Source organism: Lactuca sativa, chromosome 2 (genome assembly GCF_002870075.4).
Source record: "Lactuca sativa cultivar Salinas chromosome 2, Lsat_Salinas_v11, whole genome shotgun sequence".
Taxonomy (NCBI): Eukaryota; Viridiplantae; Streptophyta; class Magnoliopsida; order Asterales; family Asteraceae; genus Lactuca; species Lactuca sativa.
The window spans coordinates 217,110,110-217,128,368 of record NC_056624.2 but is presented as its reverse complement, the minus strand read 5'-3'; the positions used below and the strand labels follow the sequence as shown (position 1 = coordinate 217,128,368).

At 35.5% G+C, this 18,259-nt stretch overlaps 2 protein-coding genes across 2 annotated transcripts; both read left to right on the top strand.

The window, feature by feature from the left end:
- The first annotated feature begins 237 nt into the window (after positions 1–237).
- LOC111905694 (receptor kinase-like protein Xa21) lies at positions 238–3,628 on the top strand. The gene is made up of 2 exons (XM_023901400.3): positions 238–3,076; positions 3,157–3,628. The coding sequence occupies exons 1-2, from the start codon at positions 442–444 to the stop codon at positions 3,522–3,524; spliced, it is 3,003 nt and encodes a 1,000-aa protein (XP_023757168.1). The 5' UTR covers positions 238–441; the 3' UTR covers positions 3,525–3,628.
- Positions 3,629–14,719: 11,091 nt separating this feature from the next.
- Positions 14,720–15,973, top strand: LOC111905771 (receptor kinase-like protein Xa21). The gene has a single exon (XM_023901513.1). It carries the CDS (start codon positions 14,720–14,722, stop codon positions 15,971–15,973), a length of 1,254 nt encoding a protein of 417 aa, XP_023757281.1.
- The last annotated feature ends 2,286 nt before the right edge of the window (positions 15,974–18,259 follow it).

Below are 18,259 nucleotides of genomic sequence, written 5' to 3'. Positions count from 1 at the left end.
ACTGACCTATATATAACATATAATATACAGTCACCATAATTACCGGATCAAAAAGATCAAAGACGGCTTAAAATCCCAACATATAAATTCAAATAAAATGTGATTTCCATTTTCTTGCTTCTAAAAGGAAATGATGAAAGCAAATAGACAGAGTCACGATCACTTTAAAAAGCAAGAATTATCATGTCTATGATTTCAACATAAAGCAACCATTCCATTATCAAAGCTATGATTTCAACATACAAAACGCAGTTTCAGCTTTTTCAGATTTCAACCGGCAGCAAGCATTATTTGAGGAATAGGGTCCTCAATGTCATGGTCAAAGTTGATAAGGAATTTGTGGATGACATTCATTTCACTATTTTTGCATGTCACGTACATTAACATGCAAGAACTGAAGATAAAATTAAACGCCAACAATTGCTCTTCCAATTTCCAAAAATGAACTCTCTAATTGCTTTCCTCTTTTTTTATAGTATCGGTATATTTCTGGTTACTACCACCATCTCTGCTTCCGGTGGTGGTAATGAGACCGATTACAAGGCGTTGTTGAAGTTCAAGTCGATGATCACCCATGATCCAAATGAAGCTCTAAGCTCATGGAACGCTTCCTTCCATTTTTGTGATTGGAGCGGTGTTATATGTGGGAAGAAGCACAGAAGAGTCATTGGTCTAGTACTGATCTCACAAGGCCTACAAGGCTCCTTGTCTCCTCATGTAGGGAACCTAAGCTTCCTTCGCATGTTTTCTCTCACCAACAACAGCTTTCAAGGAACCATCCCTCATGAACTGGGTCGTCTATTCAGGCTTCGTTTCCTCTATCTCCGCTTTAACAAATTCAACGGAGTCATTCCAACTAACTTGTCTGGGTGTTCTGATATGGAAAGGCTTCGACTTCATCACAACAAGCTAGTTGGAAGCATACCCAAAGAGATCAGTTTCCTCTCCAAACTTACTTTGTTTAGAGTTTATGATAATAAGTTAACAGGTGGAATCCCAGCTTTCTTGGGGAATATAACATCAATGATATCCTTCTCTGCTTCCGGAAATCCGTTGGGTGGGAGCATTCCAGACACCTTAGGAAATTGGAAAAGCTTAACAGTGCTTCAGCTTGGTGCTTGTAACTTGTCTGGAACCATCCCTCATTCCATTTTTAACCTCTCACTCATAACTTATTTTTCCTTGGGTGAGAATCAACTTACTGGTAGTCTTCCCTCAGCCATAGGTGCAATGCTCCCGAATCTTCAGTTCCTCCAATTGCGGGATAACCAACTGACCGGACCTCTTCCACCCTCGATATCTAATTCTTCAAAATTACAACTTCTTGAAGTGAATAACAACAATTTTAGGGGAAAGTTGACAATTGATTTTGCAAAACTGAAAGATATATATTTCTTAAACTTTGGTAATAACGACTACAGATTCAAAGGGGCTGATGATATGAAGTTTATTGATACTATGACAAATTGCAGCAAATTAAAGGTTTTGCAGCTTTATAATTGCAAGTTTCAAGGAGTGCTACCCACATCAATCGGTAATCTTTCTGATCAACTCAGCCTTCTAAATTTAGGAAGAAATGATATATATGGAAACCTCCCTTCAAGTATAGGTAATCTAGTTGGCTTGACCACTTTAGTTTTATCACAAAACTGGTTTACAGGAAAAATCCCCTCCACCATTGGTCAGCTTCAAAAGCTACAAGTTGCTGTACTATTTAAAAACCAATTTTCAGGGCCGATTCCAGATGCTATCGGGAACATATCTTTATTGTCTAAGCTTTGGTTATCTTTCAACAGACTGGAATGGCATATTCCATCAAGCATGGGAAATTGTCATCATCTATTGGATTTGCTCCTTAACAACAATCAACTCAGCGGCACAATACCTAAACAACTTCTTCAACTTTCATCTTTGACCATAAGATTAGATCTTTCTCAAAACAATCTGTTTGGGTCACTTCCAACAGAGGTTGGCGACCTCAAGATGTTAACTTCTCTAGATTTATCTGATAACAATTTAACAGGTGACGTTCCTAGTAGCCTTGGTGGTTGCACAAGCCTTTCATTCTTATCCCTCAAAGGCAACTTATTTCAAGGCACCATACCATCCTCATTAACTTCTATGAGAGGAGTTTCAACACTTGATCTTTCTCATAATAATTTATCGGGCCAAATTCCTAGATTTTTGGAACGGTTGAAGTTATTAGAATATGTAAACCTATCATTTAATGATTTTGAGGGTGAAGTACCAGTGCTATTAGTGTTTGCCAATGCAAGTGCATTCTCTGTTTTGGGAAACAGTAAGCTTTGTGGTGGCTTGGCTGAACTTGGGTTACCCAAATGCAATGAGATCACACAGAAACATAAAAAAAGGGTTCTTGAGTTGGTAATAGTCATTCTAATTGTGTCCACACTTTTTACTGTATTGTGTTTAGTGTATGTTTGGTGTAAGAAAAGGAAGTGCCAACCTTCTCGATCACCATCAAGGGCCGAACGATTCATGAAAGTATCATACGGTCAACTTCTGAAAGCAACCAACGGCTTCTCCAAAGCCAATTTGATTGGTGAGGGTGGTTTCAGCTCTGTTTATAAAGGAATACTTGATCATGGTGATAGATTTATTGCGATCAAAGTTCTACATCTTCAAAATCGAGGTGCTCACAAAAGCTTTATAGCGGAGTGTGAAGCATGGCGGAGTATTCGACACCGTAATTTATTGAAGATAATAACTTCATGTTCAAGTGTAGACTACCAAGGCAATGACTTCAAAGCTTTGGTATACGAGTTCATGTCCAACGGGAGTTTACAAGATTGGTTGCATTCAAGTGCATCTACATCCACACTAAACCTTCTTCAAAGAATAAATATTCTCATTGATGTCGCATCTGCACTCGATTATCTTCACAATCACTGTCTCCCAAGCATCGTTCACTGTGACCTGAAGCCAAGCAACATTTTGTTGGATGATGATATGGTGGCCCATGTTGGAGACTTTGGTTTAGCTCGATTTCTTGGAACAAATTCAAACCAAAACAGCACAAGTGGCATTAGAGGAACGATTGGGTACACACCTCCAGGTAAAGTCCATTTATTCCACATGCTCATATTTATTTGTAGTATATTACCTTTTATTAAAGTAATTGCTTATAAGTTTCAGAGTATGGTGTTGGGAGCGAGATTACAAGTAGTGGGGATGTCTATAGTTTTGGAATACTATTGTTGGAGGTGATGACAGGGAAAAGGCCGACTGATGACATCTTTAATGAAGGCCTTAGCCTTCATAAATTTGCACAAATGGCCTTGCCAGACTATGTAAATGATGTTATTGATGATGACCTTCTAAAATTTCTTCAAGATGATGCTATTGCTACACAATCTACGTTAGAATATGCAAAGAAAATAAAAGAATGCTTGTCTTCAACAGTCAAGCTTGGAGTATCATGCTCCATGGAGTCCCCACCACAAAGGACAAATATCAAAAATGTTGTCCATGAGTTGCAACGAATTCTGGATATGCTTCAATAAACTTGATGTGCCATGTTAATCAATATTTTGGTTGTTAAGAGTATAAAGTGATGTCAGACCTCCTTGACAAATATTAGATTTTATGATACCTAATTGGTTCACAATTTTCCATGTACTTCTCATTTGATCATATTCAATTTTTTATCATTCTCTCAATTGTGTCTGAGAAAACCTTGATCCATGTTCATCACCATCTATGCAAAAAAGCCTTGTACATTTAGACGAAATGATTAACATGCAAGCATTTGATCAAGTAAGTAGTCATATATAACTTGAGATACATTTTTAATACATTTAATTTCATTATAGAAAATTATAAACGAGGAACCCTAAATACACCTAGACACATAGTAATACCCGTTTGTTGCCCTTTTGCAGAAATGAGTAATCTGAAGGAAACAGTTCATTGTTCCTCTGTCTCTGCATATCGAATCTTCAAATGAAACAAAGCTAAGCAAATGGTAATCGACAGTCTTAGCACTACAAGAAAACAAAGCTATAGCGGCGACAGCCAGCAATAGCGGCGCCACGTAAATGACGCGTTACGTGTCGCCGCTATTGCTGGTTGTCGCCGTTAAAGGCGTCGCCGCTAATGCTTTCATTTAGCGATCCGCGTCATTCTCACCCCAGTCGTCCGATTTGTTTTCAATCTAACGGCTGTTAAGGAAAGCGGAAAGATGCGCGGAGTTTTCCCTCCGTTTGTCGCCGTTAATGCCCTAATGTCGCCGCTATTGCCCTTGCATTGCCGCTAATACCCGTCGCCGCTAATGCTAAACGCAGATATCCCCTGCACAGCTTACCTTTCTTACCTTTCTGCGATTCACAGCTTACCTTTCACTCAATTTTCTCTGGTTTTTCTCTCGATTTTTCTTCAATATCACGCAAATTTTCCAACTTGGTGGACTAGGCATTGCTTCTTGGATCGGTGCTAGCTTCTCCTTCCCTCAAGGCAGCCACAAAACCGCCACAACCCCAACCAAGTTCAACATTTAGCCAAAATTCCGAAATTGCCCCAACCAAGGTCGAATTTCTCATCTTTTTTATGATTTTTCTGTTTTAGATGATAAATAGTGAGTATTTTTCAAGTTTGTTGAGTGATTATGTTTGTATTTTGATATATGAATTTGTTATGCATTTTGTTGGATTGTATGTATTTTGTTGGATTGTGTGTTTTTTTCACATTTGTTGGAGTTTTATTATGCATTTTGTGTATATTTTGAAATTTATGTTTAGATTACATTGAAGTATAAAAAAAAATTGACATGTATATGTATATATTTGTATGAAATTGGATGAAATTTAGATGTATATATTTGTATATATTTGTATGAAATTGGATGAAATTGGATGAAAGTTATACCACATTGCCTTAACATGAAACTTAGATGTATATATTTGTATGAAATTGGAATATGTAAATTGAATATATATATATATATATATATATATATATATATATATATATATATATATATATATATATATATATATATATATATATATATATATACACATTTGACTTAATTGTATGAAATTGGATGAAATTGAAATATGCAAATTAAATGTATACATTTGGCTTAATTAGGTTATTAATAGCAACTTACTTCTAGTAATGTATTGTATATGGTTTCAAAGTGCTTAATTTTGTTAGTGACTTAATGTTTGGCCAACTTAATAGCAACATACTTTTAGTGACTTAATGTTGGTCATTACAACTTTAGCTTTAATTAGGTTATTAATAGCAACGTACTTCTAGTAATTTTAATTTAATTATAGAATAACTTTAAATTAATTTAAAAAAACATTAAAAAATAATAAATTAGTTGTAAAATAAAGTTAATGTTAAAATTAAAATAAAATAAAGTTAGTTTAATAAATTAAAATTAAAATAAAGTTAGTTTAATAAATTAAACTAATAACAAAAAAGAAAATATTAAATTAATTATAAAATCTAATTAATTTACCTTTAGAATCAAATTAAGTTACCTTTATAAAATCAAATTATATTAATTATAAAACTAACTTAATAGCAACATACTTTTAGTGACTTAAAATAAAGTTAATGTTAAAATTAAAATAAAATAAAGTTAGTTTAATAAATTAAAATGAAAATAAAGTTAGTTTAATAAATTAAACTAATAACAAAAAAGAAAATATTAAATTAATTATAAAATCTAATTAATTTACGTTTAGAATCAAATTAAGTTACATTTATAAAATCAAATTATATTAATTATAAAACTAATTTAATAGAAAATATTAAATTAATTATAAAATCTAATTAATTTACCTTTAGAATCAAATTAAGTTACCTTTATAAAATCAAATTATATTAATTTTAAAACTAACTTAATAGGAACATACTTTTAGTGACTTAAAATAAAGTTAATGTTAAAATTAAAATAAAATAAAGTTAGTTTAATAAATTAAAATGAAAATAAAGTTAGTTTAATAAATTAAACTAATAACAAAAAAGAAAATATTAAATTAATTATAAAATCTAATTAATTTACGTTTAGAATCAAATTAAGTTACCTTTATAAAATCAAATTATATTAATTATAAAACTAACTTAATAGCAACGTACTTCTTATAATTTTAAATTAATTATAGAATAAAATTAAATTAATTTAAAAAAAACATTAAAAAAATAATATTAAAATCAACTTAAAGTAGTTTTAAAATCAAGCTAATGTTAATGTTAATATTAAAATAAAATAAAATTAGTTTAATAAATAAATTAAACTAATAACAAAAAAGAAAATATTAAATTAATTATAAAATCTAATTAATTTACTTTTAGAATCAAATTAAGTTACCTTTATAAAATCAACTTAAATCAATTATAAAACCAACTTAATAGCAACATACTTTTAGTGACTTAATGTTGGTCATTAAAACTTTAAATTTAGCTTTAATTAGGTTATCCCGTGTTGGAATACTTTTTGAATCGTCAACTTTATGAATACTCTACTTGATTTTTGTTTCCCGTAAAGTAAACCTTAAACACTAAATTATGTTTCAGTTGCATCATGTCTATTGATAAAAGCTGGACTACTAATCCACATCGTCAATCTCCCGAGTTCCAGCTAGGACTCGACACTTTTGTCGAGAGATCCATGTTACACCTAGATTGTAAAGGTGAAACCAGATGTCCGTGTGAGAAATGTGATAATCGTTACTTCTTGAATCCGAAAGCAATGAGACGTCATGTTGGTATATATGGTTTCAGTCAATCATACAAAACATGGATATATCACGGTGAACCTTTAATCCCTCCAGTTGTAGATGTTGTATTGCCAAGCAACGAGATGGTTGATGTTATTGACGATGTTATGTGGGAGTCGAGAGAAAATGATATAAACCTCGATGAAGGAACCTCGAATACAGGGGGTAGTGGTGTCGATGATGATTTTGAAGAGTTGTTAGAGGCAGTCGAAACCAAGTTATATCCTGGTTGTACGTTTTCATTCCTTGATTTTTAAGCAAAGTTGATGCATATGAAGGTCAACAACAAATGGACTGATAGTTCATTTGATCAACTCCTTGAGTTGTTGCATTCGGCATTTCCACCGGGAAACAAGGTTCCCCGTTCATATTATTTAGCAAAAAAGAAACTGAAGAATTTAGGTTTGGGGTACGAGTCAATTCATGTGTGCAAAAACGATTGTTTTCTCTTCTGGAAGGAACACAAGTCATTGCAAGTTTGTCCCGTTTGTAAAGAGAGTCGGTGGATTGATAAAAACACCAAGGGTAAGAAAGTGGCTCATAAGGTGTTACGGTACTTTCCAGTGGCCCCTAGACTACGTCGTTTGTATTGTTCACGGTACACTTCCAAAAATATGATATGGCATAGTACTGGGAGATCAGAAGATGGTGTGATGCATCATCCCGTTGATGGAGAGTCTTGGCAAAAATTTGATGTAGATTTCCCTGACTTCTCGACTGAACCTCGCAACGTACGACTAGGGCTGGCAGCTGATGGCTTTAATCCATTTGGTAACATGTGTAATTTGCATAGTACGTGGCCGGTTGTACTCACCACTTACAATCTGCCACCATGGCTTTGTATGAAAGAGTCATCATTCATGTTGGCCTTGTTGATTCCCGGCCTTAAAGCGCCTGGAAAGGACATAGATGTTTTCCTTAGGCCGTTAGTGGAAGAGCTTAAGTTTTTATGGCAATCAGGCATACGCATTAAAGACGGAGCGACAAACACATTCATCACGATGAAAGCTATGTTGTTATGGACAATAAACGACTTTCCAGCTCGTAGTAGTTTATCGGGCTGGAGCGGACAAGGGTATAGAGCAAGCTCGACTTGCAATGAAGACACTCCTTCATACCGTGCAGTAAATAAAGTCGTTTATATCGGTCATCGTCGGTTCTTAGATGCTAATGATCCATTAAGGAGGAGTTTGAAATTTAATAGGCAACCAGAGACAAGACCCGCTCCGAGACACTTTACTAATGAAGACATACAAGAGCAACTAGGTCGTCTAATACTTCGTAAACCGGGTAAACATCCTAACACTCTCAAAGAAAACATGGATCGGCAAGGATTCGAGTTGAACTGGTTGAAACGTAGCATATTTTTCGAGCTCGAGTATTGGTCTTCTCTACAGCTGAAACACAACATAGATTTGATGCATGTCGAGAAAAATGTGGGTGAGAGTCTTTTGGGTACTTCTATGATGAATGATAAGAGTAAAGACACATCAAATGCACGTGAGGACTTGAAAAATCTGAATATCCGGCGTAATCAATGGTTGCAAAAAAAAAGGGTAACAAGTTCACTAGACCACATGCAAGCTACTCATTCAAGAAACCTGACCGCAAAATCTTTTGTCAATTTATAAGAGATGTTAAATTTCCTGATGGGTTTGGATCTAACATTAGTAAGAAAGTGGTAGATAATGATACTAACATTATTGGGTTGAAATCTCCAGAACACTAAAGGTGGGGGATATGAGGAAAGCAAAAGAAGACATTATTAGAATCTTGTGCAAGTTAGAGTTGATTTATCCACCAGCGTTTTTCGACATTATGATTCATTTAGTTTTGCATTTACCTGATGAAGCGATTGTCGGAGGCCCGGTATGTATGAGATGGATGTATCCGTTTGAAAGGTATATGAAAAAACTAAAAAACTATGTCAGAAATAGGGCGAGGCCGGAAGGTTGTATAGCTGAAGATTATATTGCTGAAAAAGCTTTGACATTTTGTTCGATGTACCTTCGAGATGTCAATCGCCTTGAAAGAAACGAAGACGTTGTCATTAAAAAAACAAAGTTTTGGATGTTTGAGTCCAAGTGTTGACCGACGAGCGCAACGCAAATCAAACATCTTGATATAACAGAGAAACGTAATATTGAATGGTTTATATTGAATAGTTGTCAAGAAGTCAAACAATACATCGAGTAAGTGTTCTTACTTTTAATTATCTTTCATTATTTATTGTTACTTTTTTCCATTCATCAATTTAATATATATATATATATATATATATATATATATATATATATATATATATATATATATATATATATATATATATAGAAAATTCAAATCAGAACATCCTGAAAGTGACGAAAAAACCGAATTTCCCAACTGGTTTCTTGAAAAGGTAATCATAATTAACAAACAAATATCTTTCATAAATTTAATGAATCAAGAATACATAACACATCAACATATGTTTAATAGGTTTATCAGATGGAAAAAGAAAACTCTCCTGAATTCCACAAAGAGTTGTCAGCCCTTTCAATGGGTTCACAAATGGATGTTTATACTTACACTGCGTGCATAGTCAACGGTGTTAGGTTTATGGTACTTAGTCGTCATGCACAACGCAAAACGCAAAACTCTGGGGTTCTAGTGGTTGGTGAGAATGGAGAGAAATATTATGGCCAGTTAGAAGAGATTATGGAGGTGCAATATCCATATGAGTATTCGACTGTAATATTTCGGTGCAAGTGGTTTGATACGGGAGATATTCCTGATGATAATTTCATAAGTATCGACACAGAAAAAGAAGCGTACCAAGATGATCAACTCATATATGCTTCGCAAGCCAAACAAGTGTTCTACATCCGCCAGCCTGTTAATCATCGAAGAAAGCAAAACAACAACCCTCGTTGTGTCGTCGAGCATGTTAATCATCGAAAAATTTGGGATCTACCATCCGACAATCCTCGTGTCCAAAATAATTACAGTGACTCTGTCCAAGATGTCGACAATGTGGAGGCCGAAAATGTTGACATAGTTCAAAACAACTCTTCATCTGGAGCTAGACTTTTTATTGACTTCTCACAATAGTTTCAAAACAATGTTGACGTAGCTCAAAACAATGTTGATTATGACGATGAAGACGAGACTGAAGTACCTCCGCCAATGGGTAGAATCGATAATGTTTCCGATGAAGAGACTGATTATGATGATGGTGATTCTGATTATGATACGGATGAAGAAGACATTGAAGTATATGATCAAGATTCTGATTAAAAAATCAATTTTTTTTTTGGTAATAGAAACTTTATTTGAAATGTAACTTTAATTCCTATTGTTTGTCTAACTTTTAGTTATGTTGTTTGTCTATATTGTATATCTTACAATTTCGCAGGGTAACTAACTTTTATTCATATTGCAGATGAGGTTTACTTGGGCAATACTCTTGGCCATGATGGCCGATGTTATGGGGCTTGGACACGGAGGTGATGGAGTCGGGGATCCACCACCTCCAGGAGGCTTTGGTCGTGGTCAGCACGAACAAGATGGTGAGTTTTATTATGATATATTTATTAACTATTTTTATTATTTTATAATAAGTTATCATGACTAATAGGTTTAATTGTATTTTTTCATCCGAGCTTCCTAAAAAAAGGAGGGGCATGTCAAAAAATATTGAGTTGGGAAAGTTGATAAGGGCAAATAAGGGAAAGCCCATAGATTTGGATTTCGACAGGGAGATCACATATTCCCCTGTCGGGAAGCGTGGTAATTGGTTCACCCATGAAATTGGGAGGTATTTGTGGAACAATGTCCCTTTCAACGTATCTGGTTGGGACAATGTTTCCCCCGCTTTAAGGAACGCAGCAGTTGTTCATCTAAAGGTAACTTGGATACAATTTTAATTTTAGTTGTGATTGTTATTTAATTAACTAAAATTTTTGTGTTTTGCAGAATAAATTTGATTTGGATAAGGTTAACATGGATCCGGAGCGTGCTCAATTGTTGCGGAGCATTGATTCGAGTCTTGCAAAAGTTTACAGAGGCCGAAAAAGTAAAGCTCATGCTTATTTTAAGGAAATCGGGGGGGCTGCAGATATCCAAGCCACATTAAACAACCCCCCTAACAGAATGTCACACGAAAATTGGGCGAAGGCAGTCGAACATTTTCAAACGCCAGAATTTTAAAGGCATTCGGCGTCAAACAAGGAATGTCGTGCAAAACAAGTAGTTGTAAACAGAGGTGGGTCGAGCTCATACAGTAATGCATGTTTCAAAGAAGTAAGTTATGATATATTTAAATATTTATTTAAAGTATAACTAATCTAAATTTTAATGTTAAATAGGATATCAGTCGAATCGAAGCTTTTCGTAAAGCTAATTCCAATCGCCAAGGGGTATTTTATAGTCCTGCAGTCGAGCAACAATATGTAAGTGGTTAATTTGTATTTTTCATATAAGTGTTTATATCGTCAAAGGTATTTAGTAATCTAATTTTTATGATTTTTATTGTTTTCAAAAAATACAGAATGCTTTAGTCGAAGAGATAAACCAACGAACCCAAGCTACTTCTGAGGCAAGCGGTCTAGCACAAACTGATATAAAAGATTGTTTTGAAAGAATATTGGGTGTTCGACGCGGACATATCAGAGGCATTTGGCGTAAACTCCCTACCGTTGTGTCTATGTACGATCAGCAACAACCAATGACACAAGAACAACCACAATCACAGGTAATTGTTAGTAAATGCTATAATGGAATGGTATAATTAATTATAATGTTATTCTGATATGTTGTTAATATATTTTGTTTTCTTTATAGTTGCAAATGCTCCAAACAATACTACAGGACCCGGCATGTTCTGCAGCATTGGAAGAGTGGTTTCGCTCATTGCCGCCACCAAATAATGGAGATGATGATGAGGACGAGTAGTTATTTTAGGATTTTATGAAACGTTTTGTAATTTGAAACAATACTAAATGTGGTATGGATTAATATTTTGGATTGATTGTATAATATGTATTAATATTTCTATATAAAATTATCAGATTTTTCAAATGCTATATGGATTAATATTTGGATTGATTATAAATTTAATGTGAAATAAATAAAAAAAATCAAAAGAGTATTAGCGGCGACAGCTATTGTGGCAACATCATCGTATTAGCAGCGACAACATATTAGCGGCGACGAGTAGCATGTCGCCGCTAAAGGTATTAGCGGCGACACGTGTCGCCGTTGTTGCCCAATCTTCTTGTAGTGTAGGTGTTGTTCCATATTAAGTTAATGGACTTAATGTACATAGAACTTAATCCGGTAAGTTATATATGGGTATATTGAAAGTTATGTACCAATTGTACAGGAAAAAGACGAGAATATTTTGAAATTTGCTTACCATGTATTGCATTCATGTTTCCTCCATCAACTGTGTTTCATGGAAAAATCACTATCTTTATCTTCCCTTTTAACTTCAATTGATCCATCTTTCTTGGTTCTTGACACGATTAGGTGTGGAAGATTTCCCTCAAAATATTGAAGTAATGGAGTATCCACATCTCTAATCATTCTGATTGCAGCTAGCATGCTGGGGGTCAACTGAATAAAAGCAAGAAGCAATATTTCTATCAAACTAATGGAATATTGAAGCAAATTATATTGTTCTTCTTAAGATTAGTATACAAGTAGCAAGTTTGTATTCATCTACTCGATATAGGGTTTGGAGATCATAACAGTAGAAGCTTTATGTTTTTATAAAACAAATTAACATAGTGTCCCAAAAATACTCAAGCTAGTGTCTTTATTGATTCTTGTACATGGCATATAGCTACATGTCAAGTTCATATGTTTACGATTACAAATTTTGACTCTAAAAGTCAAAATACAGTATCTAACTTTGGAATGCCCTCTGGTGTTGAGTAATTAGAGTGTCTGCTAGATCAAACAATAAGAAAAATCGACAAAATGATACTTTTGGTAATATTTAATCTAAGCCAACTTCACTGTCGAAGACGTAAATGTTAGGTGAGTATAAACAAAAGGCGATTACTAGAGTTGTTCATCGGTGGATATCCAAAGTTTTTTATACAACCAATCTAATCGAATCATCCAATCCATATTGGTTATTGGGTATTGCCAACCAACCCATTTCAGTTACCTATGCCCAATCGAACCGATATAATTGATATTGGATTGGTTTGGTAATACAATAACAATTGACGATATTAAATGACAGAGTAACATATACACAAAGTGTTGGGGAATTTCGAAATTGAGTTATAGGAAATCTGGATCACAAACAGGAATCGTGTGATACACTTTCCTTGTTTGATATTTCGACCCTAATTGCCTTGGGTATCACGAAATCCAAACTAGGATAATTCCTGAAGAAACGATTCTAATTTTAGGCACAAAACACAGAATCAATTTTGAGAGAGAATGAAGAAGAAAGCGTCCTTTCAGTTTTCTGTGTTTCAACGAAGTCATACATTTCCCGGACTTATCCACACAACGGATAAAACGAGAACAGATTTCAACTTTCAAAAAATACGAATTAATCTTTGAATTTGCATCTTTAAAGAATGACAAATTAGTCATCGTACTGTTCTAAAAAAAAATTTGGGCGCTGCCCCGAACCCCGACTTGACACAGTAGATCAGGGTTCGGTACTAACAATGTTTAGTAAATACAAGTGTGCACTCCCACACCTCCTAACTTGTATTATAACTAAAACACTTGTTAAATCCATTACACTAAAATATATTTGGTGATTAAATCACCAACACAAAGCTTATCAGTAATCCCTATTAGCTAAGAACTGAGTAACATATGAATAGAGCTTATGCTCAGGACCATATATATATATATATATATATATATATATATATATATATATATATATATATATATATATATATATATATATATATATATATATATATATATATATATATATATATATATATATATAAGGTTGACTAATTTTATTTGTAGTATGTAGGTTTTTTCTATTTTGGACTTCAACTATCAATTTAGGAATTGAGATATCCAATTCCAATCTTGATCTAATTAATTGAGGTATCCAAAAATATCATTGAATTTCATTAAATGTTACACGTGTCATCATTTAAATGGGTAGGAGGATTGGCGTAAACAAAAGGTAGGAGGATATTTAATTTCTCTTTTGTAATATCTCGTTGGCAGTATTATTCTTTAATTTGTAGTTGCTTATTTACTGTTGTCCTAACAGTAACTGTTGAATGGGTGACGGATTGGCAGCATGATGCTTTAATTACTTGTAGTTTGTTGACATATTAACTTGGTTAATGGTTGATTGGCTGTATCGCTATTTGTTTGGATTTGATTTAGTCCTTCAAGTATCAATGAGAATACTGTTTAGTATCCAATTTTATATATTTTTGTGACAGCTGTGATGATGTAGTTTATAAAAGAAATTAAGAATTATCATATTTTGTTAGAGACATCATGGAGTACTGCTTTTTTTTTCTTTAGAGCTCACTTACATAACATTCTCACCATAATTAACGGATCAAAAAGATCAAAGATGGCTAAAAATCTCAACATATGTACTCAAACAAAATGTGATTTCCATTTCCTTGTTTTCAAAAGGAAATGAAAGCAAATAGACAGAGTCATCACTTCAAAAAGCAAGCATTATCATATCTAGGATTTCAACATAAAGCAAGCATTATCACAGGTATGATTCCAACATAAAACAAGCAGTGCCATAGCTTTTTTGAGATTTCAACCGGAAGCAAGCATTATCATAGATTTTCAGATTTCAAAAAGCATGCATTATTTGACGATTAGGGTCCTCAATGTCATGGTAAAGATGAGAAGGAATTTGTGGATGACATTTATTTCACTATTTGCATGTCACGTACATTAACAACGCAAGAAGTGAATATAAATTTAAACGACAACAACTAATTTCTCTTCCAAATTCCAAAATGAACTCTCTAATTGCTTTCCTCTTTTCTAATCTTGTTATATTTCTGATTTTCGCCACCATTGCTGCTTTTGATGGTGGTAACGAGACCGATTATCAGGCGTTGTTGAAGTTCAAGTCTATAATCAGGAATGAAGAAGCTCTAAGCTCATGGAACACTTCCTTTCATTTATGTGATTGGAGTGGTGTTATATGTGGGAAGCGCCACAGAAGAGTCACTGCTCTACTACTAAAGTCACAAGGCTTAGAAGGCTCCTTGTCTCCTCATGTTGGGAACCTCAGCTTCCTTCATCTGATTTCTCTCACGAACAACAGCTTACAAGGAACCATCCCTCATGAACTCGGTCGTCTCTCCAGGCTACGTTTCCTCTATCTTGGCTCTAACAAATTCAATGGGGTCATTCCAACTAACATGTCCCATTGTTCTAACCTTGAAGATCTTAGACTTAATAATAACAACCTAGTTGGAAGCATACCTAAAGGGATCGGTTTCCTCTCCAAACTTACTTATTTTTTATTTGAGTACAACAAGCTAACCGGTGGAATACCGCCTGGCTTGGGAAATCTAACATCAATCGAATTGTTCAATGCTGCAACCAATCCATTGGGTGGGAACATTCCACACACCTTAGGCCATTGGAAAAGCTTAACAACATTATACCTTGGTCTTTGTAGCTTATCTGGAACCATCCCTCATTCCATTTTTAACCTCTCACTCCTAACTGAACTTTCCTTTCGTGATAATCAGCTTACCGGTAGTCTTCCCTCGGCCTTAGATGAAATGCTCCCTCATCTTCGGTACTTTCAATTACAGGATAACCAACTGACCGGATCTCTTCCACCATCGATATCTAATTGTTCTAAATTAGAATTTCTTGAAGTGCGTGGCAACGGTTTTAATGGAAAGTTGAGAATCGACTTTTCAAAACTAAAAGATATCTATCAGATAAACATTGATGATAACACCTACGGATTCGGAGAAGCTGATGATATGAAGTTTATTGATACTTTGAGAAATTGCAGTAGATTAAAGCGTTTAGATCTTCGTAATTGCAGGTTTAAAGGAGTGCTGCCCACCTCAATTGGTAATCTTTCTGATAACCTCAGTTTTTTTATTATACAAGAAAATGAATTTTATGGAAACCTCCCTTCAAGTATCGGTAATCTATTCGGCCTGACCGGTTTAGGTTTATCAAGAAACCGATTCACAGGAAAATCCCCTCCGCCATTGGTCAGCTTCAAATGCTATAAATAGCTCATATTGTCAGGGCCAATTCCAGATGCCATTGGGAACTTATCATTGTTTATTACACTCACTATAAGCTCCAATAGATTGGAAGGGCATATTCCATCAAGCCTGGGAAATTGTCATCGTCTATTGGAGTTGCGCCTTTATGAGAATAAACTCAGCGGGGGAATACCTAGACAACTTCTTCAACTTTCATCCCTAACCATAGCATTAGATTTCTCTCAAAACAACCTGTCCGGGTCACTTCCAACTGAGGTTGGCCAACTCAAGATGTTAACTTATCTAGATATGCCTAATAATAATTTATCAGGTGAAATTCCAAGTAGCCTTGGTGGTTGCACAAGCCTTTCATTCTTATACCTCAAAGGCAACTTATTTCAAGGCACCATTCCATCCTCATTAACTTCTATGAGAGGAGTTTCGACACTTGATCTTTCTCATAATAATTTATCAGGCCAAATTCCTGGATTTTTGGAACGATTTATCTTATTAGAATATCTTGACCTATCCTTTAATGATTTTGAGGGGCAAGTACCGATGCTAGGTGTCTTTGCCAATGCAAGTGCCTTCTCAATTTTGGGGAATAGTAAGCTTTGTGGTGGCTTGGCTGAACTTGGGTTACCCAAATGCAATGAGACATGGAAACACAAAAGAAGGTTTCCTTTGTTCATAATAGTCATTATGATTGCATCCACACTTTTCACCACAATATGTTTTGTATATGTTTGGTGTAAGAAAAGCAACGGCCAACCCTCCTGTAACGACGTAAATTTTCAAAATAATTTTTTTCATTTTTAAAATATCCATTCATTCATAAAATAATATCAAACAGATTGTATCAAATGTTATTGTCACAAAACATCTTCCCAGAATCTCTACAAAAACTTCAATGCGTGTGTGTACGAATCATACCGGCGCCTTCCAGTGCTCATCACTAGTACCTGAAACACATAACACAACAACTGTAAGCATAAATGCTTAGTGAGTTCCCCAAAATACCACATACAGCACATACGCCACTCGAGGCTATAATACGACCCTCCGGTCGATGTGTCTCAGCGGGACCCTCCAGTCCCGTAGCTCGTTGGACCCTTTGGTGCGGTCATAGCTCGTTGGACCCTCCGGTCCGGTCTATTTCATCATACAACATACAAATATTACATAGCACATAATCATATACATAACACCTAAGAACCTCTGGTCATCGCATAGTACCACTCTAGGTAACGTATAGTGAGAAGACTCACCTCGATGTCTTGGTAAGTATCTGACTCGGAAGAAATGTGATCTAGCCTCCGCCTAATCACATAAAGTAAATACTCCCATAAATACAACTGTACTCAACCCTAAAAGTCAACAAGGTCAACGGTCAAACTTTGACCCGACTCGGCGAGTGCACTAGGGCGACTCGGCGAGTCTACACGTGTCCACTGACTCTCTTAGACCCTCTCTTGGCACGTAGAGTACTTCCCTGGACTCGACGAGTTCCACCTGGCATGAATCGCGGTGCCACCTCGAATCAACTCGTCGAGTCTCAAGAACAACTCGGCGAGTTCCAACTTGAACTTGAATTCAGCCTCCTGTTGCCTTGAACACTTCCTTCTTGCAAAAACACCCACAAAAGTTCAAGATTGGCCTCTCCTTCCTCACAAACGCTCTAGATCTCTTTAGGGTTTCTCTCTGGGGGTTGGTGGCTGCAAATGACGGCCATAAGGCCCTTTAAATAGGTCTCAAACCCTGGAAATTAGGGTTTCACTAAACAGCGTGGACTCGCCGAGTCCACTCGAGAACTCGTCGAGTCCAGCTGTGAACTCGCATACGAATCCGCGACCATACTCGGCGAGTTTAGACGCCAACTCGCCGAGTCCCCCCACAATATCCAAAAAAAATAAAGGAACAAAATATAATACCTGGGAACCCGGATGTTACAATTCTCCCCCACTAGAATCAAACTACGCCCTCGAAGTCTCACTCTGAAAACAACTCTGGATGCTGCTCCCGCATCTCACGCTCCGGTTCCCAAGTTAACTCTGACCATTTTCGATGCTGCCACTGGACCTGCACCAGAGGCACTTCCTTGTTCCTAAAAACCTTGATCTTCCAATCCCTTATTGCCACCGGTCTCTTAGCATAATTCAGGCTCGCATCCACCTGAATATCTTCTAATGGTACCACTGCCGACTCGTCGGCTATACACTTTCGCAACTGCGACACGTGGAAAGTGTCGTGAATCTGACCCAACTCTGCTGGCAACTCCAAACGATAGGCTATCCTGCCTATCCTCGCGATCAC